This window comes from Harpia harpyja, chromosome 19 (assembly GCF_026419915.1).
Source record: "Harpia harpyja isolate bHarHar1 chromosome 19, bHarHar1 primary haplotype, whole genome shotgun sequence".
NCBI classification, from domain to species: Eukaryota; Metazoa; Chordata; class Aves; order Accipitriformes; family Accipitridae; genus Harpia; species Harpia harpyja.
In genome coordinates, this window is record NC_068958.1 from 17770884 (window position 1) to 17792199 (window position 21316).

The window sequence follows — 21316 nt, forward strand, 5'->3', positions numbered from 1 at the left end:
TCCCTGTCCCCATCCCCATCATCCCCCTCCCATCCCTGTCCCCATCTCCATCCTCATCCCCACACCATCCTCATCCCCATCTTCATCCCTGTCCCCGTCCCCATCATCCCCATCCCATCCCTGTCCCCGTCCTCATCCTCATCCCAATCCCCCTCTCCATCCCCATACCCCTCTCCATCCTATCTCATCCTCACCCTCATCCCCATCCCCATACCTGGCCCCAGCCCCATCCTCATCCTCATCCCATCACTGTCCCCATCTTCATCCCCACCGCCATACCCCTCCCATCACATCTCATCCTCATCCCCATCCCCTATACCTGTCCCCATCCTCATCCTCATCCCATCCCTGTCCCCATCCTCATCCCCATACCCATACCCATACCCCTCCCCATCCTATCCCCATCTCCATCCCCGTACCCACACCATCCTCATCCCCATCTTCATCCCATGTCAGCCCCAGCCCCACCTACATCCCCATCCCACCCTCATCCCAGCCCCAACCCCATCCCAAATCCATCTGTGCTGCCCCAGAACCTGCCCCATCCTGCTCTGCTGGTACCTGCTGGCAGTACTGGCCCATGTCCCATGGTGTCAGCCCAGACCCCCTGGCACTGGCCCATGTCCCATGACACTGGCCCAGACCACCAGTTCCATCCTGAATTCCCCAGCACTGTCCCCATCCCAGTGCCACCCACCATCCCTAGGATGGAGGGGACACGACCTGCACTGGGGTCCCCGACAAGGGGCACCCCTGGGTGCCGCTGCCCCAGCCAGGCAGGGGTGCCCTGTGGCCCCCCCACCATGCACACGGCCGTGTCTCTGCCTCCTGGGCATATTTTTAGATGTAAAACATTTGTGCTGGTTTTTTGGGTCCAAAATTAGAGGGAAAGGAGCCAGAACAAACCGCGCTGAGATGATGCAGCTTTTTATTGGGGGGGGAGTAATTAAAGGGGACCCCCCTGCAACACAGAGCAGGGTGTCCCCAGGGTGTCCCTTGCCCTGTCGTCCACCCCTCCCTGGCTGCTCCCTGCACCCCAACATATGCTCCCCCCAGTTGGGTGCCACCCCATGCTGCCCCCCCTTCCACTGCCATCGTCCCCCCCCAACCCTGTCTGACAGGGAATTTTGTCCTTTGATCGTCCTCAATTTCTCTGCTTTAATCCGGGTGCTAATCCCTGCCCAGCACCCGCTGCCCAGCCTGGCACCCACCCAGGACCCAGACCCCCCCGCAGTGGGGGTGCCCCAGCTGGAAGCACCCGCACCCCAACCTCCCCGGCCCACCAGTGGACTCTGGGTGTCCTTGTCCTTGTGCCACCCGTGGTGGGGACCCAGGCGTCCTGGGGGGAGCTGGCACAACACCGTGCCCCCGGCGGCATGCCAGGCAGGATTGGTGCCGGCTGCCCAGCCGCAGGCGTGTGTGCTACATGGGAGTGCATGGGTGCCAGCATGCACATGCAGACAGGCAGGCGTGCACATGCCTGAGTGCACACACACATGCTAGAGACACGTGCACACATGCATACACGGGGTACACACGTGTGCACCCCCTGATCACACATGCGTGCAAACCCGCCAGGTTTGCATGCATGTGTGCGCACACAGATGCACCCGCTGTACTTGTGCACGTGTGCGTGGCCCCCCCAGCCAGCCACGCACACACATACACGAGACACACGCATGTGCACACATATGCAAACACGCTTACCCTGCGTGCCTGGCCAGGGCTCTCCAGCTGTGCAGGCACAGCTGGAGGAGCCAGTCAGCCATGCCAGGGTGCTGGCATGGCAGGGTGCTGGGGTACGGGTGTGCCAGGGTGCCGGGGTGCTGGGGTGCAGGGGTATGGGTATCCCAGGGCTCCGGGGTGCTCAGTACCAGGGTGCTAGGAGGGTAGGGTGCCACAGTGCCACGGTGCCACAGTGCCAGCTGCTGGGCTGCCAGCGTCATAGGGTGCTGGTAGGCCAGCATGCCTGAGGTACTGGGGTGTCTTGGTGCTGGGGTGCCAAGATAATGGTGTACTGGGGGTGCTGGAGTACTGGGGTGACAAGGTGCTGGGGTAGTGGGATGCTGGGCTGTCAGGGTGATGGGGTATCAGAGTGCGGGGGCACCATAAGCCCCATAATGCCAAGGCACATTTTTGGGGGGGCCCACATGGGGTAGGTGTCAGGGAGGGTGCCCAGTGTGGCTGGAGCAGAGGGGCTGGGGGTGCACAGGGTGCCCCCGGGGCAGGGGGGGTGTCTTCCCCCAGCTGCAGGGCGGCACCGGGGGGGACAGGAGGAATTGCAGGCGGCTGCGAGGCTGTGCCATGGTGGTGCGGCCACACGGGCCCTGAATTATTGATGCTCCGGTGGCAGGAAACAGCAAAGCCATAAATCTGCCTGCACCAGGCGCTGACACCGGCATGACAGGGCAGGAGCAACCCTGGCTCTCTGCCTCAGTTTCCCCTGGGAGGAGAAAAACCCTCAGGATCCCCCCATTCTCAGAATGCACCCCATGTGCCAGGGGTGGGGGGGTGCAGAGACCCCCCGCTCCCCTTTCTGGACACCCGGAGTGGGGGAGTGATGCTCCTCACAGCTGGGTCCTTCCTGGCTTGTGGGGTGCAGGTGGCCGGCTCAGCATCTCCTCACCATGAGAGACCCCCAAAACATCGGGGTGCTGGGAGGGGTCGGCGTGGCTGAACACCTGCCTGCATCCGCACAAGGGAGGGAGGAGGCAGGGGCTGGTGGGGTGTGAGCTTGGGGTGGGGTGGACACCCAGGTTGGGGTGGGCACCCAGGGTAGGGTGCCGTCCTGGATTTTGGTGCACACCCATGTTAACGAGTAACAAGGGGGGGGGGCAGGGCTTTCCCCCACGCTGGGGAGCAGGATCGATCCCTACGCTGCTGCACGGGGCAGGGGATGGATCCAGGGCAGGTGAGGGGGGATGTTGGGCAGAATGGGTGCCCCCCCAAGTTGCCAACACTCCTGCTCGCCAGGAGATCACATGCCGGCATGACCGGTGCCTGCGGTGACCGGGGAGCCACCGGCAGCCGTCGCCGGGCCCCAGTACGACAGGGCTGGTTCATCCGAGGTCCCACGTTTCTAATCTGGTTTGGATGGATTTATTTTTGGGTCCTTGTAACCTAGCAATGGGCACGTGACGCACGGGGCCTGTGGCAGGGACACGCGTTGCCCGCCTCGCCCGCCGGCTGCTTGCCACCCTCCACACACCAGCCCCGGGGTTGGGGCCCGCTTGGCCACGCGTCCCCGCCTTGGGCACCCATGGGCCGGGGTCCAGGGCACTGCCAGGAGGAAGTTCGCAGCCTGTGCAGGCTTGTGGGGGATGCCAGTCCTTGGAAGTGATGGGGATCCCCCTTGTAAGCTAATGGCCGTGCCCTGGGGAAACTGAGGCACAGAGCAGGGGGGGGTGGCACTGCCCCTATCCCAGTTGCTCCGTTGCTGAACTGGGAGCAAGGGAAGGGGCACTGGGCTGTGGGAGGGCAGAGCCAGGGGCCTCTGCGGCCACTCTGAGCAGCCCCCCCGGCCCTGTGCATCCCCCTGCACCCGTCCCCATCCCCACTCTGGGCCCCCCACTGCAGATGTGCCTCCTGTACCCTCCTTCCCACTGCCCCTCCACCCCAGTGTGCCTCCTGTGCCGTCCCTCCCCCCCTCCCCAAGCCCCCTATTTGCTTCCTCACCCCATGGCCCCGGTGGGGCTGCTCCCCCCCCCAGTGCTCCTCCCCCCAGATCCCCCCCATCCCCTTTGGGGGGCGACTGGGGAAACTGAGTCCCGAAGCACCACGCGGGGCAGAAACCCGGGGGGGGGGGACGACGACGATACCCACCCTCCATCCCCCATCCCGGGGGGAGGAAAAGCCGGGCTCCAACCGGCCACCCCCCCCCCCAATCCCCGGGGTCCAGCGGGGCCGGGGGGGGGGCCGTGCCCCGGGTACCGCCGCGCTGACGGGAGGCGCTTAGGACCCAGCAGCCGGGCGGGTGCGGAGCATCCCTCGCCGCAGCGGCTCCGGCCCCGGCCCGGCCCCGAGCATCCCCGACCGGTCCGGCCCCCCCCCCCGCCCGGTCCGGGCCCCCCCCACACTCCCCCCGCCCTCGGCCCGGGGTCCCCCCCCGCCCTCGGCCCGGCCCGCGGCCCCATGCAGCCCCCCAGGGTAGGTGCCGCGGCCGAGCCGCCCCGCCGGGGCGATGCCCGGGGGTGGAGGAGGGGGTGGAGGGGGGGGGAGGATGCGGCCGAGGCGGGGGGACACACCGGGGGACACCCCTACCTCGGGGGCGGGAGGGGGGACATCAGCCGGCGGCATCGCCCCGGGGTGCTGGAGATGGGGGGGGCGGCGGGTAGGGGAGAGAGCACCCGCTGCCTGCACCCCCCTTCCACCAGCAACCCCCCCCCCCCGAGGGCTCCCGGGGTGCAGGGGATGGGGACCGCCTCCCCGCTGGGGAAGCACCCATAGGTAGGGGGCTCTGGGGTGGTCCCCAGCCCCCCCCCCCCCCCGGCACCCTGGGCTCTGCTTTGTAGCAGGTGGCACACTCTGGGGTGGGGGGGGTGCAGCACCCATCCTGGGGATGGGCTCAGGGTGGGGGGTCACGCAGGGCCCTCAAAGTGCAAGGGGTGAATCCAGGCGTTCGGGGTGCTGGTGATACCCCCCCATCCCTGCGACCCCTCATGGTCCCCAGGCTCTGGGCGAAGGATCCCGCTGGGGTGTTTTGGGCCGAAACGTTGGAGTTTGGGGGCTTTAGCCCCAGAATTGCTCATTTTTGGAGGGCATGAGGCTTTTGGTTGAGAAACGGGTTTGGTGGGGAGGGGTGTCATGGACGGGGACTGAGGGGTGATGGGGGCTGCGGCTGAGGGGTCACAGCTGAGCTGAGACCCCCCCGGGCTCTCACAGGTCCCCCCAGGGTCGTGCCCCCCCAGCTGATGGCTCTACCTTCCCCACAGGTGCCCGGCGCTGCCTGGCAGCGAGGAGCAGGGAGATGAGCGGGGCCGGGGGGCACCCTTGGGTGCTCTGAGTGCCGCCGCCGTGACAGCACCCGTCCCCGGACCACGACCCGGGGCCGGCGGCAGGTGTAGGGCGGGCGAAGATGTGAGCCCCTGGCAATGCCCGGCTGCCCCGCGTTCGCCGCCCCAAGGATGGGCGATGGGCCGGTGAGCGCCGGTGCGGCGGCACAGGATGGAGCCCTCCCTGCCCACCCCGTGGGCCTGGAACGGCTCTAGGGCGGCGCGGGGGCTCCAGCCCTCCCCAGGCCCCATGCCCCCCAACGGCACAGCTGACGGCAAACCCAAAGACGTGGCCTCTAAATCGGTGGGGCTCTTCTTCATGCTGCTCATTGACCTGACGGCCATCGTGGGCAACGCCGCCGTCATGACCGTCATCGTGAAGACGCCGGCGTTGCGCAAGTTCGTCTTCGTCTTCCACCTCTGCCTGGTGGACTTCTTGGCCGCCCTCACCCTGATGCCACTGGAGATGCTCTCTGGTTCGGCCGTTTTCGACAGCCCGGTTTTCGGCGAGGCCATGTGCCGCGTTTACCTGTTCCTCAGCGTCTGCTTCATCAGCATGTGCATCCTCTCCATCTCCACCATCAACGTGGAACGTTACTACTACGTGGTGCACCCCATGCGCTACGAGGTGAGGATGACGGTGGGGCTGGTGGCCTGCGTCCTTGTTGGTGTCTGGCTCAAAGCCGTGGCCACCTCCCTCGTCCCCGTGCTGGGCTGGTTGTCACCCGACCGACCGCCGGTTCCCGCTGGCCGTGGCTGCTCTTTGCAATGGAGCCGCGGTCCCTACTGCAAGTTCTTCGTGGTCTTCTTTGCCGCCTTCTACTTCCTCCTGCCCCTCCTCATCATCGTGGTGGTCTACTGCAGCATGTTCAAGGTGGCGCGGGTGGCCGCCATGCACCATGGCCCCCTCCCCACCTGGATGGAGACGCCACGACGTCGCTCCGAGTCGCTCAGCAGCCGTTCCACCATGGTCACCACCTCGGGAGCCCCTCGTACCACACCGCAGAGGACGTTTGGGGGGGGCAAAGCGGCCGCCATCTTGCTGGCCGTAGGGGGCCAATTCCTCTTCTGCTGGTTGCCCTACTTCTCCTTCCACCTCTACACCGCCCTGAGCGCCCAACCCTTGGTGGGGCCGGCGGCCGAGACCGTGGTCACTTGGCTCGGTTACTTCTGCTTTACCTCCAACCCCTTCTTCTACGGGTGCCTCAACCGGCAGATCCGGGGCGAGCTGGGACGGCTCCTCACTTGTTTCTTCAAGCAGCCGCCGGAGGAGGACCTGCGGCTGCCCAGCCGGGAGGGCTCCATCGAGGAGAACTTCCTCCAGTTTCTCCAGGGCACTGGTTGTCCCACCGAGCCCCGGCCCCGCACCCCCAGCCCCAAGCGGGACCAACCTCCCGTCGATTTTCGCATCCCGGGGCAGATCGATGAGGACACGGTGGAGGGGATGGAGCGGCGTGGCGGGGATGGGGTCTATGTGCCGGTGGTCGCCTCTCCCAAACCGGAGCTGTAGCGTTGTGGGGTGGGGGGGGTTGGAGGGCAAACATGGCTGCAAGGGGACAGCTGGTCTGAGTGCCTCGCTGGGGTGGGTGGGGGGTCCTCGCCGCCATGGGGGCTCAGGGGTTCCACGACGCTCGCCCGGAAGGGCCACTGCGTTTGGGGGGAGGCGGGCAGGTGGGCACAACCCCGGGGAAATTGTCTCATGGTGGGGCCGAGCGTGGGAGCCGGGGGGGCTCGGGTTTTGGGGTCACCCCTGTCCTGGCATGGAGGGTCTCCTCAGGAGGGGGGGGTCCCCCAGGTCCCCCTGACCCCTGTGTGGCCCCCTACAGCCAGATGGGGCTGGGAGCAGGGTGGCCCTGCTCCCATAGCTCCCCTGCAGCGGGGTCCCCCTGAGCCCCCTCCCCAGCACCGGGGAACCTGGACACCGCCCGTCCGCTCTGGGGCCACCCCTCGCTTCCCCAGCGCCCCAGCCCCCCCCCCCCCCAGTGCCCACCCCACAGCCGTGGGGCCAAGGCCCGTCCCTCGAGGGGTGCGAGGGGCCAGAGCCCCCCCTCGTGAGGTGCGCGTGGGGCGGGTGGGGGGCGCTGGAAACGGGACATGGGGCTGCTGGGGCGGGTGGGGGGCCGGGGCAGGCGTGGGCCCCACCGACCCCCCCACTGAGGACTACAGTTCCCATCATGCCCCGCTCCACCGAGGCGGAAGTAAGACGCGTCAACCCTCCCGATTCCCATCATGCCCCGCTCCACCGAGGCGGAAGCGGGGGCGATCCCCGCCTCATTCCCGTCACTCCCCGCTCTACTGAGGCGGAAGTCCCGCCTCCGACTCCCAGCACGCCACGCGAAGGACTGCATTTCCCGGCGTGCCCCGCGGCGGGGCGACCGGATATCCGGCGCCGCCTCAGGGAGCCGCCCGGGCCGAGGGAGGCGAGAGGCGCAGCCCCGCACCGGCCCCGTTCCCATCCCGCTCCCGGCGGCTGGGCCGCCCGCCCGCCCGCCGCCATGGGTTGTACGCTGAGCGCCGAGGACAAGGCGGCGGTGGAGCGGAGTAAGATGATCGACCGCAACCTGCGAGAGGACGGCGAGAAGGCGGCCAAGGAGGTGAAGCTGCTGCTGCTCGGTGAGGAGGGGGCTAGGGGCGGCTTGGAGGAATGGGGAGGTGGGGGGGCTTGGGGCGGTAAAGTGCCTCAGGGGAGGGTGTTGGGGGGTGAGAGGGCCGTGGGGGGGGTCTGCGGGGCGGGGGGATGAGGGTCTCCCGATCTCAGGAGGGGGCTTGGGCGGGGGGGTGAAGACGGCAGAGGTTGGGGTCTGTAGTGCCGCGGCGTGTGTGCACCGAGGAGGGGGCTTGAGGGGCCACAGGAAGCTTTATCCAGGGCGTTTGTGGGTCTCCCGGGCTCAGGAAGGCGCCGGAGTGGCTCAGGGATGAGGTGGGAGAGAGCTGGGGCGTCCCCGGGGCCCGCAGGGGTTTGAGAGGGCCGAGGGAGCTCTGGGGAAAGTCGCCGGGAGGGTTGAGGGCTTTGTGAGGTCTCTGGGGCTTGGAGACGGAGAAGGAGCCCCTGGGAAGGGGGCGTTGGGGCTTTTCAGGGCTCAGGAGGGCTTTAGGGGGGTCCGAGGGGGTCCTTGAGGCAAGGAGGGGAATGAGGAGGGGGCTGTGAGGCTGAAAGATCTGTAGAGGGTGAGTGGTGGGGAGAGGGACGGGGGGGGGGGTGCTGGGGAGGGTCCTGAGAAGCCAGAGGGATCCCTGGGGGGTCTGGGGAGGTGTGAGGAAAATGAAGGGCTGGGACAGGATCCCAATAGGAAACCTGGGGAGCTGTGGGGAGGGACTGGGAAGTCCGGGGGGGGTCTGGGACAGGGTTACTTAGAGTGGCAGCTCTGCCTTTGTGTCACTGTGGAGGGCTTGGCTCTCCACATGGTCCCTGACCCTAGGTATGGTCCTGTCCCATCACCCCACCTTGGGTCCCCGATCCCCTCCCTGGGGCGAGGGCGGAGGTGACTGCCTGTGCTGCCCTCACAGAGGGGCGAGGGGAGTGTGCTGCTGTCCTGGGGTGGGGCTTTTTCCTAGCCAGCTGCTGCCTGATGAAATAACTCTTCTGTTTCTAGCCTAGATGTTACCAGTGCTCCCTCCTGGTTGCTCCTGGGGGACGGTCCCTCCTTGGTGGCTTTGGGCTGGGGCTCTGAGCAGAAGGCACTCATTGGGCTGATGCAGGCGTTCTTTCATCTTTGGGTTCGTGGGACAGAGAAGGAAGGGAGAACTCTTGCTCCTGGTGGGATACAGAGAGTATGTTGTTGGGGCTTGACTGTTAAGCTTTTTGCTCAGGATGGGGTAGTGGAATTAAATCCTTTTATCAGGTAGTCAGGTGAAAATGGCCCCTGGGCACCCGTGTTTCTTGGGCTAGAAGTGCCCACGTTGGTGCGTGAGCTGCCTTGGCAGGGGTATGGTAATCACGCTGGGTGCTGTGTGCCTCACGCTGCCCCAGATCGTCTGATAGGATCTGACTTTACACAGAAGATGATTTCAGTTTGGCATACTCTGCCATAGCTAAGCTGGTTCTGCAGAGCTTGCAGGAGTATGAAACCAGTGTTGTTGTTGCTGCCCTGCTGCAGTCTCTGTATGTACAGACAGCTGAGAAAGGAAGTGTCACTTCTCTGTGTTCTTACTTTTTCCAGCTAAAATGCATTAGTGGGTTTTGAGAAAAGCTGAATGGAATACTTCTCTTTAGAAGAATTACAGGTTCTCTTTAGGAGAGAACTTTTGCTGTATTTGGTCCACATTTTGGTAGCCGTGTTTAGAAGTTCTTATGAGTGATAACTAGAGTGCGGAGGAGGCAAAAGCTGCCCGTCTCTAAAGCCTGCCGGATAAGGACTGACTCCTGTGCCGTTTCTTTGCAGCTTCGTGTGAGCTCAGGACCAGGCAGCGCAGTGTGGGGTGGTAGGTGGACCATCTGGTCACGTAGGTCCTCCTCTTCTAACGTCTGGGTTGTTGGTTTTTTTGTTACGCTGATGTTCTCCATCTCAGGGAGGCAGATTGAGTTCGTGGGGACCAGAACAATGGTGTTGAGTGTCTCCAGTTAGAATGGGATGTGTTAACGAACAATTCTGCTTTCCAAGTGATCCTTGTCCTAAGAATACTTTTTTTTCCATTTAGTCTGGTTTTACTTGTACCTTTGCAAGAGGTGTGTGAACTTGTGTGTATGTAGAAGACTTCTTGGCTGCGTGTCAAGATAATCCTTTCTTTTCCAGGTGTTTGTTTTGGTGTTAGTAAGCAACACTTGCAAATTCTCTGGACAGAATAATTCTTCTTTCATATTTTTGTATGTCAGGTTTTTTCTTGGCGGTATTGTATTCTTTGTGGCAATACTGAAAAGGCACTGAGGGCTTTGGGGCCAAGACTGTCTGACCTCGTCAGCAAATGACAGAGTGGAGGGAGTATCCAAAAGACTGTACTATAATCGGTTTCAAAGCATTAGAGGCTAGGTGAGGCTTTTAACAGTACAAGTAGCAGCTGCCTTTTGGACTGCTGTTGACTTTGGATGGCAGCAAAATACCTGATTGCTCTCTTCTGAGCTTGTCTTAAGGTAAGGGCTTGGGCACACTGTTATTCCAGAGAAGCTCTTCCGGAATAATTGGACTTGCACACCGTGTGACACTGGAGTAGTGATCTGTATCTACCCTCATTTAAAAAACCCACCTATCTCAGATCAGGTTTGCACCTGGCCATAACCCGCAATCTCCCTCAAATGTCATGGTTTTCTAGCTTTAAAAATTAGTGTAATGATTCCTGATGATCAAAGGGAATGCTGAAATGTGCTCTCCCCACATACAGCCCTGTTAATGTGCAGGTAAAACAAAACAGTTAATTGCCGGAAGAAAAATATCTGCAGTGGGAACAAATGTCCTTTCAGTAAGGCATCAAGAAGCTGATGGAAAAGTTCATGAGCTTTTTCCATTGTTTGAGCAAGTGTTTTTTTTTTCATAACATAATATTAAAATGTCTAGGATACGTAGTGTCTCGTATCATTAACTGGTTGTAAGAGATCATGCGGTCGTTTATGTAACTGGAGCGAGCCTCTTGCAGTACTGCTGATGCAGTGAAGTTTAGAAGAAATGTATTTCTTTATAGATAAAGTTTGGAGTCCATACGCTCTTGCCCAGCTCTTTTAAAATAACTGGCCTAGTTTGGGCTTTGCAGAATTATGTAGGTTAAGAAAAGGCTCGTGCTTGTACAAAGGGTTGTTCCTTCCCAGCTCTGCTGTTAACCCACCCTGGGTGTTAGGAGAGCTTGGTGAGTTAGCGACAGACCCAAAATCAGGAGATTTTTGGTGCATTTGACTTCCTCCCCTCTTCCATAAGCATCCTCTTTTCTTGGGCAGAGGAGGAAGGAGAGAGAATTTCAGCTGTGCGCTCCCTTCTTCCAGGAGCTTCTTAGGTTGGATTATTGCAGCACCTTGCATCCAGGAGGTGGTTTGGGTGCTGGCAGAGGTGGTCTCGCATAGCTTGATAACTGTGGGATTGTTGGGGTAAAGGTAATCCTGGAGCTGTTTGTGTGGCAGCTTCTCCGTGGGGATTTCAAGTCACTTCATAATGTTTCCCTTTCACAACTCTGCATGTTGAGCAACTCCTAAGCTTTTGTTTTTTTATAAAACAAAAGTAAACCTGAGCATTGAATAGTGACTGACCCAAGGTCATGCCAACCCCTGCCTGTGTGATGTAATTGTTGCTTCGTGTGCAAATGGCATCAATGGCTCTTCTTGAACTGGCACTGGGTATGGTTTGAATGACTGCACGCACCAGTTCGCAGCAGCAGGTAAACACTTTCTGCAAGAAAAGCCAGTGCTCCTGGGAGGCTGGGAACAGCCTGGGAGTCCTTGCTCAAATCCCCCTGCTAAACACTGCCTCTTTTCTCTTAATTTGCCTCCAGGAAAATGCTATTCTGCAGGCACAGACACGCAATTTTGCTGACATAGAAACCTGTGGGATTTTTCCAGTCGGGATGAACAGCCAAAATGGAAGAGGGCGCAGGAACCCTTCCTGGTTAGTTTAGGTGCCAGCCTGTATCCTTAGCTCCTCTCTCCAGCGCCTTTCAGAAGGTCTGGCATGTTGTGCCGGCTTGTGTCTTGGGGAGGGGTTTGTGTGACATTGAGTGACAAAGCTTGTTGCTGGATGCACAAAGTTGTCCTGTTGCCAAATCCAGCCAGTTTTGCTCCTCTACCCGGACTGGCCTGTGCAAATGGCATTTCTGTGGCTCTGGCTGTGCAGGTGCAGCCAGTGTTGGACTGTTTGTGCCTAAAACACACCGTTATTCAGCCTGTTAACAATTTTACTGGGTTTAGATACTCTGTGTAATTATGTTGAAGCGGTCCTGCTAATTCATGCAAAAATAATTAAAAGCATAAGTTTGTTCTAAAATAGCCTTCATCTACATAACTAACCAAGCAAACTGCAAGGTCTACTGCTCCTGGAGGCCTCAGCTTTTTTCTGGGACTGATTTTTCCAACCTTTTTTTCCCCAAATTCACCAAAGCTTCCTCAGCACTGGTACTTAACAAGATTTGGTCATGTTTTGGTAAAACATAGAAAAGAGCCTTCTAGGGATGCAAATCAGGGGAAAGCTGTTGCTGCTATTTATAATATCATTAAGCAGAAGTAGCTTTTCTAGTAGCACAGCACCTTTGTTGTGGGTCCCTATTTCAGAGCCACCGTCAGGGTGTCAGACCTGGCTGTTCCTTGGCTCTGGAGTTGCTTAATGCCTTTTGAAGGGTGACATGAAGCTCTGAGGTTGGACATAGATCTCCAGCTTGGAGCTGACGTGGGGACACTGCTTGGGGGACCTGGAGGGAGCTGTTGTCCTTTCTGATCCTTGAGCTATCTGGAGCTTTCTTCCCACCAGCTCTCTGAGGTACATGGTGTGTATCTTGTGACTCGTGGCCATGTGAAGATTTTTCTCACACATCCAGCAGTCGGGCTCAGCCCCAAGTTGCGTTTTCATAAGACAAAAATTAAATACCTCAATCCAATTAGTTTGAAGAGGCAACCGGTGGGAGTTGTGATGAGATCACTTCAGTGCCTGACTCCCAGCTTGGGTTGTGAAAGGTGCTCTTCGTGTCTGAGACATCCCGATCTTTGTGCAGAAGTGTCACAGCCATCTGGTGACCCCTTTGAGCAGAGAATGTTGGAAACGATTTGATAGTGGGTCAGATCTCTCCAAAGACACAGCACTTCTTGTCTGTGTTTTGAACTTGGAGGACCCAATGCACTTGTCCTCTACTGAGATGGAGATAGTATCTGTCTTGGTGCTGGTATTTCCCTGTCTTCAGATGTCAGAGCTACAGCTTACAGCTGTGTTTTCCCATCTGCCTGGGTGAGGACCAAGCACAGGATCTCTGTGTACCTTCTGCTTTGTCTTCTGTTCTGCCCTTTGCCCACCAAAAACAGATGCAGGGCAGGCGAAATGTTTCTTATCTACAAAACAATAATTCTTCAGGGTGACTTAACCTCCCTAGTTTTTTGAGGAGCTGTGATTTAATCAGGGCAACTGCAGCTTGGAAAAGAGACCATCTTGCCACGCTGGATGCTGCTGCCTGGGTGCGAACTTCTGTTTTCTGCATGATGTCACATCCAATGCCATTAGCCAGCTGTGGGATGGGATGTCTTCTGTCTGGCTGATGCTGCCTGGGTTTGTGTGTACATCACATGCTTGTGTAAAGACAGACAGACAAGCATGTTTGGGCCCAGCACTGGGAGCCGAGGACAGACAATTTATAACACACAGCTCAAATACACATGGAGTGACTGGCTGGGGAACTGGGATTTCATCCTATCCTCCAAGAGCCCTCTGGACATGGTTCAAGTTTCATTAAATTCTGAGGCAGAGCATTGAAATAACTTTTCTTGGAAGAGGAGACTGTGCTGTGAAGAAGAATTTTTTAATTAGAACGTGGCTTTTTAAAGTAACTACAGCTGTAGAGGCACGATGCTCCCCACTTCAGATACAGAAGACACTTGCTCCTCATGTAAGTGGGATCAAATAGCATCTCTTAATGACTTAAACAGGGTTTGCATCTGAGATGACCGGCAGATGCTGATTATTTTTCTAGTGTGTTCTTCGTAAACCGGGTGGCGAGACTCGGGTGATACCCCGCCTCTGTGCCGTCACCTTTTGTTCCCCCACGGGTACCAGCGATGGCAGCGATCCCATGCCTGTCTCTTATTTCATGTTTTCTCAGTTGGTGTTTGGTAACTTCTCTGCCTTGTTTAACCTTCCCTCGTTACCAGGGTGGCACTGGCTGGGTTATCTTTAAAAACAAACAACGAGCAGGATCTGAATTCTGGGGTGAGTGGAGGTGCCGGTTGAGCTCAGCCTCCTGTAGTTTTGTGTTTTGGGGTCTTTGCGGTGAACTCCCTCATGTTTGAGGAATGAGCTTTTCCCTCAGCAGGGGAACTGACAGTCTGTTCCCCACCCGGCTGCTTATTTTGATAAGTGTTTTTAACAATTCAAGACTGTTGTCCCTGCATCAGATTCAGTGGATGTTTGACTGTTTAAAAACAGGCACATCACAAGAAGAAACTCGATACTCGGGAGACGAGGCTAATGAAAATCTTTTCCATATCCCTCTCTTCCCACCATTCCCTCCCCTTCCAAGTCATCTGTTGCTTTTTGATATAATTCCCATTTTATAGGCTTTTCTCTGTTTTATTCCACCCATGCTAGTATCCAAGCAGACCAGGCAGTGCCTTTTTTTATCCTGTATCTCTGTAAGAGCATCCACTTGTGTGAATCCTGCCCAAGAAGGATTGGTATTATGGTGTTATTCCATGGCATTTGGAGGATGAAAAAGCTGCTGTGGAGTGCATCTTCAGGACAACTCTCACAACAGGTTAGGGAAGATGTTTGCTGCATTTGTGACATGCTGCAGCGCTTCACTGGAAGCTGCTCCTCATGCTTAAACTTAGGTCTGATGTAAAGAGCATAAAAACATGGGTCTGAACATAAGGAGCTGTTGGTGAGAAAGGGGTGCCCGGGAGGCCCAGCCGGGAGAGATGTTCATTTGATCCTCAGCCAAAAGACATGTCGTGGCAGCGTGTTGTGTATCGGTGGGTGTCTCGAGTCCACGCTGCTCAACAGCAGGCGCAATTAGTTTAAAGCACTCCCAGGAGTGTTGTTCAAAGAGCTGCAAAAACAACTACAAACCAGAAGTCCTGGGCTGGCTCTTAGCTGCGTAGCTTGAAGTGCAGCAGAGGGGCCTTTTCCTGTAGAGGACAAGGTGTTTGCAGCTGACTTCAGAAAGGATTTGAACTCTCTGGCTGGAGAGGAGGGAATTCAGGGCTCCCTGGCTGAGCATTTAGGATACAGGTTGCTGGCAACAGTGCAGGTTGTTACGGCATCCTACCATAAGCGTAGCTGGTGCTGGCTTCACAGAGGAGAAGGTCACAGCTGGTATTTACAATTCTCACCCTTGGGCCAGTTGGCCACTTCATGGTGGGAATGAAAGGCTTTGTTTCCACCAGGGAGATGTTTTCTCGTTTGAGTTTGTGGCTATCAGCAGTTTCAGTTGTGACAGCCCTTCTTCCCTGTGCGGGTGGTGGCTGTGCTGCAGGGTTGAGGTTAGGTTAATGCAGTTGTTAGTGTCCCTCTCCTAAATCGAATTTGAAATTTGATTTGATTCTGGGCGTGGATGAAAATACTTTTTTGCACAAGAAATTATTTTGTATCAAAGGTAAAAAGGGACGTTGCCAAAGTTCAGGATGCCCAAATAGTATTGCACGCTAGCCTTGCAGTTTTTTGAGTGCAGAAGACCATCCCCTGTAAGACCAGTATCCTGTATTCACCGCAAGACTTGCTTGTGGAGTCACTGCTTTGACATTTATTGTCAAAATTAGATTTAGAGCAAGACAAGGTGCTTGAGGGATGACAATGGAGGAACGTCAACAGTTGCTGTCTGTCCACTTCATGGCTACAAGTGGTTGTAAACCAGTTTTCCTCTTACTTAGCTGTGCCTCTGCAAGTTTACATGGTCATTAAGATCTAGTGCAACACCTATGCGAGGAGGGGAAAAAAACAATCTGCCTGCCTTCCAAGATTAGTTTTTTTCCTTTTTCCAGCTTCTATCTTTAATTTTATCAGGAAAAAAATTTCCTAACCTCTTCAATTTTGTAATTGCATGATTTTGTGCCTATTTCTGCAACTTCTTAAGCAATTTCTCGGCGAGGTCAATGGTCACTCAGATCTGCGTGTGGGTGATGGTGCATTAGCAGACAGCTAGTTCCACCAGGCCAGTGTTTCCCGGTGGTCGGCAGGACTGGTGCAGAATTCCTGGGGATATCTCAATCTTCTGAATGGTCAGAGGATGTTTTTAACTGCACTCCAGTGTGAAGTGGAGCCGGTGCTTTGAACCCAGCATTTCCCAGCCCCTTGCTGCCATTAGGCTGGGATGTGGTACGATGTCTGCTTTAAATGCTGCAAATTAAATCAGTTGCTGGTCTTCCCCATGCTGGCACTGACTCCTTGGCATGCTCTCTTGGGTTGATAGATGCGCTTTGGCCTCAGTGCTGCCCTGCGTGGTGGCAGTTGCCATGCCAAGTGCTTGAAGGCTTTCTCTTGTAAGGCACCTGTTAAAAATCTCTGCAGAAGCTTTAAAGCAATCGTTACATGTTCAAAGCCATTATGTAAAACAAGGCGAATGCCCCGACAGTTTCAAGGCAAATCCAAAAAAGGCTTATAAAACATAATGCTTGGGTACTCAGGGGTTAATGTTCATCACTGAGGCATTTACAGTTTTATGGTTTCAAGTCTTAATTTTTCTGGCTTATGCAAACAACATTTTAAGGCATATTGAATGGCTGAACGATGTATGTAGGACTAGTTCTTTCCCTGATTTTTTCATATGGGGATGTTATTAGATTCATATGGAAAATAAGTGCAATTGCATGCAGCACGAAGTGCCTGTGATCTGTTGTGAGCATATGAAGTGGAAATGTGCAGCTCCTTGGCGTGTACCACAGTGGGGTGGTTCGCAGGCTGGGCTGGGCAGAGCCACCCCGTCACAGCTCTTGTATCACTCGCCTCCGTGTTGGGAAATCTTCTTCCGGGGCTGCTGCTGTTCCTGAGCATCTTCCAGGTGCCTTCTGGGTGTGTGTGGGGAACTGTATCAGCTGCAGCCCAGGTAAGCCAGTAGGCAAAGCAGTACACTGCGTTTAGTTTGAAAGCCTGTTGAGGTGGTCCTAGGACTTGTGTTACTTATGTTTTCAAAATGGCATTCCTTAAATGACACTCTGTCTCTATTTCATCCAGAGGCAGCGACAAGTTTAAGTGGTTTGTCCTGTAACATTGGCTCTTACCTCCAAAGTTAAGCTTTAGTCAGCCCATATGCCCTATTTTATTTGTATATATTGTTTTTTTCCGATGTGTAGTTATTCTTGTAAAAGCCTAAGTGTCAACCTAAGCTGTCCCGGTTCCTGTTGACTTTTCTAACAATAACTGTATTTGAGGCCTGATGATACGATACTTCTGCTGCTTTCTCTAATGTTTTTTCCCCTTTTCCTGATTCCCTGCACAGCGCTCTCACTGCGTTTGATTCTGCAGTTTGTTGAATGCTTCTTGGCCTTGTGATATTCAAGAGCTTTCCAGGGGTGCATTGAAATAAAAAGTCTCGACAAGGGTAGATGGGATGAATGTTAGCAGGGATGGCAGCTCGTCCTTGCTTAGAAATACATATACAAGAAGGTGGGGATGTCAGGATTTGAATTCAGCATGATGAGGTTGGAAACCAGGAGGGAAGCGGCAAAGAGAAAGAGGACCTGGTAGTTCAGCCTTCCAGAAATGCAGCTGCACGGGTACAAGGGCTACGGGAGGATGTGCAGGGTGTCTAAGAGCCTTTCCAGGTGGAATACAAACCAGGAGGGCAGCATTGTGGAAAACTACATTAGGAGCGTGTTTGTGTATATGGGGAGGTATTCGTGTTCATTTGCTAGGGTGGGATGTTGGATAAATGTTGACAAAAGGAAACATCTGTTTTATCAGGGAGATATCCATGGGGGTTTATGATGATTTGAATAGCTCCTGCTCCATGTTTGCAATGAATCCCCTGATATTTTAGGGTCTGGACTCCTGACAGCTTTGTCATACCGTTGCTTTGGCTCCTTTTTAGTCTGTCAGAGGGGAGATTGTTCAGTTTTGGGTTTTGCAGGTGGGCTGTAACCACAGCCAGGCGATTCAGTGTCACTTTATAGCCACACCTTAGCACAAAAGGGTCAGCCCTGCAGCTTCAAGCTCTTCAAGTGAAACGTCTGGGGTTATTCCCGAGCTCTTTCAAGAGGAGATATTGGAAACACTGAGAAATTCCCGTGGATTTCAGAGTTCAGCAAGGGTTGCAGCATCATCCTGCCTCAGGAATGGTCTGGCAAAGTTTCTGCCAAACCCCTGCTGAGATTTTAAAGCCGATACGGGCTGTTGCTGTAGTTACAAGCTGTGCATGCTCTCCTCTAGAGGCTAGAAATCAGAAACATGTCAGTCCGCTAATTTTTGTCTTCCGTGCTTGTACTTTAATGGATATTCCAGGTGTATCTCTTCTCTGTCTCTAGTAAGAATTTGTTTCAGCAGTGACATGGTTTCTCTTCAGAAACTTTCAGATGCTGCAGGGCTTTTCCCCTTAATTGGGGGGGGGTGGGGTGTGGAATTCCTCACCTGAAGTACAGCTTAATGCAGTTTTGATAAGGCTTTAGAAAAAAAGAACTTAAAATAAGATTGTTAGTACCTTCTGAAGCAGTGAACTGGAAGCTCATGTCTGGAAGACGCAGGTAGTCTTTGACCTACCTTCCTTGTTTCCCAAGCAGGGTGAATTAAGAAGTAATTGGTTTAAAAGCAAACATTTTATCCAGTGTGTAGTTGCGTAGACCTGTAATTCCCAGTCTAAGCTGTGTTTTAGTAGTTTACTTGTTGCTCTCTTCCCTGTAATCTCCAGCGTGTGGACATGCCGAGTTGCTTGGCTTCCCCTCTCCTGCTACAGGAAAGCCTCTGGCTTCCTTGGGGGAAGTGGTTGGGTGATAATTTCCCCCCTTTGTATGCATTGCTCTCCCAGGACCAGTACTAATAAGGCTTGAAAGCTGCTAAGCTTCCCTCCCCTGTCCCTTCCCCCTCCAGAGGGAAAAGGGGGAATCTGCCTGTAGGACTTCATACAAGGCTTGCCACCCTTTGAGCAGAAGGGAGCTCAGCGCTGTCCGATGGTGCCAAGCTCTCCCCTAAGCACTTGGGGTGTTACTCGGATGGTTTGGGGTGAGCTCTGGGGGTTTGCAGGAGCTGCGGTGCCTCCTGGCTTGGGCTGGTTTCTGGAGGGTAGGGTTGCTAGCTGAAGGACGTGTTGAAGAACAAGGACTTCACTGAATTTTTGCAGAGTGTGCATCGATCAAGTGGGGCAAGCCACCACAATAAAAAGCAGCAAATGCGTTGTGACAGATTAGCTGCTCTTCATGTCTAGGGTGTGCAAGCAGAGCTGTGGGATAAATAGGTTCCTTGCTGCTAATTTGGGAAAAGAGAAGTTAAGACTTCTGAAACAATTTTTCCATGGAGTTAACACATCCCTGCTTAGGTCAGCCTAGGTTTCTTGTGACGAAATGTGATCCCTGTGTAGCTGTGCTAATCGGAGCAAAAAGGAAAGGTTGCTTTTCCTTTTACAGTGGTAAATGTCCAAGTAATGCTCTGACTTTCATATTTTTTGAACCCAGTAAGATACGGTGTCATATTTCATGATTTTTGAACTCTTTCTAGCTCCCCATCTGGTCCCTGCCTGTGATCCCAGAGGCTGGGTGCTTTGCCTCTGGAGTCCGTAAGAATTTCAGTGTAACTCTATACTTGCACTCGTCATCTTAATTTCTAATGCGAAGCATCAGTTTTCTGTAGGTTGGAGCAGTGTTTCAGTACCATTTAAATTCCTACTCTCTTTTTTTACCCTACTAAAGGTACGTGACTGAAGGCTTAAGCCACACTGTAAGTGTAAACACCATGCATCAGGGTAAATGAAGCTGCATGATAGCAGGGAACAAAGGGTGCAGATTAAAAGCTGTTTACCAAGTAGGTCCAATATGGATCTCTTTATGCAAACCCTTTAGAGCCACTCCAGTGACTTAGAAATAGGAGAATACCAGCTTGTGCGGTGTGCACATCTGCAAATGTTTTAGAGAAGTTTCAAGCCTCAAAGAACAGAGTGAGACCTGGAGATGTTGAAACTCGGGCTGGAAAGTAAGAGTAGAATGCAAATGATTGTGGACCTTGTCTGGGGTGGGAGGTAAGATAAGAGTAAAAGCATAGGCATAAAGTGAGAGGGGCCCCTGAAAAAGCTTTATTCTGTGTGGGAGGATGTAGGACAGATACCTCAGAATAGACCAGGGCAGTATTAATGCTTTTTTTCTGAGCAATTGAGATGAGACTGTGCCTGACGTTGGCCATCTCATCGGCAAACAGCTGCCACCCCAGCAGGAGCTCCCAGCAAATGATTGTGGAGCTGGAGGGCAGACGTTTTTAAATGACTGTTTAATGAGGTACCTTGTCTGGATGGCTCTTGCAGGAGTAGAGAGTGAGTCTGTGAGAGGACCTGGAACATCAAGAAAAACTCCTTTAGGAATAATGTCCCAGAGGAGGTGACTTATGCTTGGCCGTGCCCTTGTAGCTGTGACCACCATTAGTGTGTGCTGTAGGAGCCAGTTCTGGGTTGTATGTTGGTAAGGAGAGAGGTTTAGAGGATGTGGGTCACTATTTCCTACCTCTGCTAATCCCTTAGAAGTCATAGGGTGAGTAACCAGCATCCTTTCCACTGAGAGTGTGGATTGCTGCTCTTTTAAACTCCACTGAAGTGTGTGGGGGTTGGAAATAAGAAGGGAAGGAGTTAAATGAATATGGTTTGAATTAGTGTTGTATAACCAACTTGGCTATGTTGTCATGGCATAATTGTATCTGATATTGTTTTGTCAGTCAAATGACAGGTAGTACAAGTTCAGCATTGCCTGCTGCAGCAGCAGATTATTTTAAGATAATCTAAGGAGGAAATGACAGCAAATATGACAATGAGAAATAAAAGCCAGAGAGGCTATGTTCAAAAAGTCTCTTCTAAGTTCCTCCTGTTGGGACTCTGGGCTGTACACCACTGTTTTGGGACACCGAAGCTTTCAAATCGCAGCATCTTAATATGGGGAATGTGGAGGATAGCTGTGGAAAATAAAAATGAGGTTTTGTGTTCCTCCCAGGGTGGAAGTGCTGAGTCTATAGAGCGTTAACATTTTCACGTCTGACCACAAATGCTGCTGTGCTGAGTGCTGGAGGAGCTGTAGCAGGAGCACACAGATATTCCCAAGCCCTTCTTGATGCCGTCTGTGTTAAAATCTGTGCCAGCCGGAGGAGAGGCGCAGACATCTTGGCAGCTGGGAGAGGAGGCGATAACAAAAGAAAAACTGCCTGCTAAAGGAAAGGATGTTTCCTGCAAGCTGCTGGTTTCAGACAGAGTCTTGCCATAGCTGGCTGCGGGCTGCAGTGGGGAGCCCTGCTGGCATGGTGTGCTTCAGGCCCCAGGATTTGCTTGGGTGGAAGGTGTTAACTCCAACATCTGAGCAGATTTTAGGGCATTCTGCTTAAAACGTGCTTCATTTTTCATCCCTGTTAATGCTTCTTGAATGGCTCTGAAGGTGGAATCTAGTTTATATTGCACGCTCTACTTGAGGCTGAACCAGCAATAGCTTTTCTTTAAGGCTTGAGGGAAGAAAAACAAAATACTGAATTGCCTTATGCCTAGGAATAATTTAAAAGTTGAAATTCTTTGGTTTGCAGACATTTAACTTGGCAGCCCGGAAG

At 54.5% G+C, this 21316-nt stretch overlaps 2 protein-coding genes across 2 annotated transcripts in view; both read left to right on the top strand.

Annotated features, from left to right (window-relative positions):
- Window positions 1–4046: 4046 nt before the first annotated feature.
- GPR61 (G protein-coupled receptor 61) lies at window positions 4047–6502 on the top strand. The gene is made up of 2 exons (XM_052815837.1): window positions 4047–4146; window positions 4932–6502. Exon 2 carries the CDS (start codon window positions 5164–5166, stop codon window positions 6499–6501), a length of 1338 nt encoding a protein of 445 aa, XP_052671797.1. The 5' UTR covers window positions 4047–4146; window positions 4932–5163; the 3' UTR covers window position 6502.
- An 858-nt stretch (window positions 6503–7360) lies between these two features.
- GNAI3 (G protein subunit alpha i3) overlaps window positions 7361–21316 on the top strand; it is a 33557-nt gene continuing 19601 nt past the window's right edge. Inside the window, exon 1 of the mRNA XM_052815836.1 lies at window positions 7361–7604. Within this exon, the coding sequence (XP_052671796.1) occupies window positions 7487–7604 (118 nt within the window). The 5' untranslated portion in view covers window positions 7361–7486. The remainder of the gene's footprint in view (window positions 7605–21316) is intronic.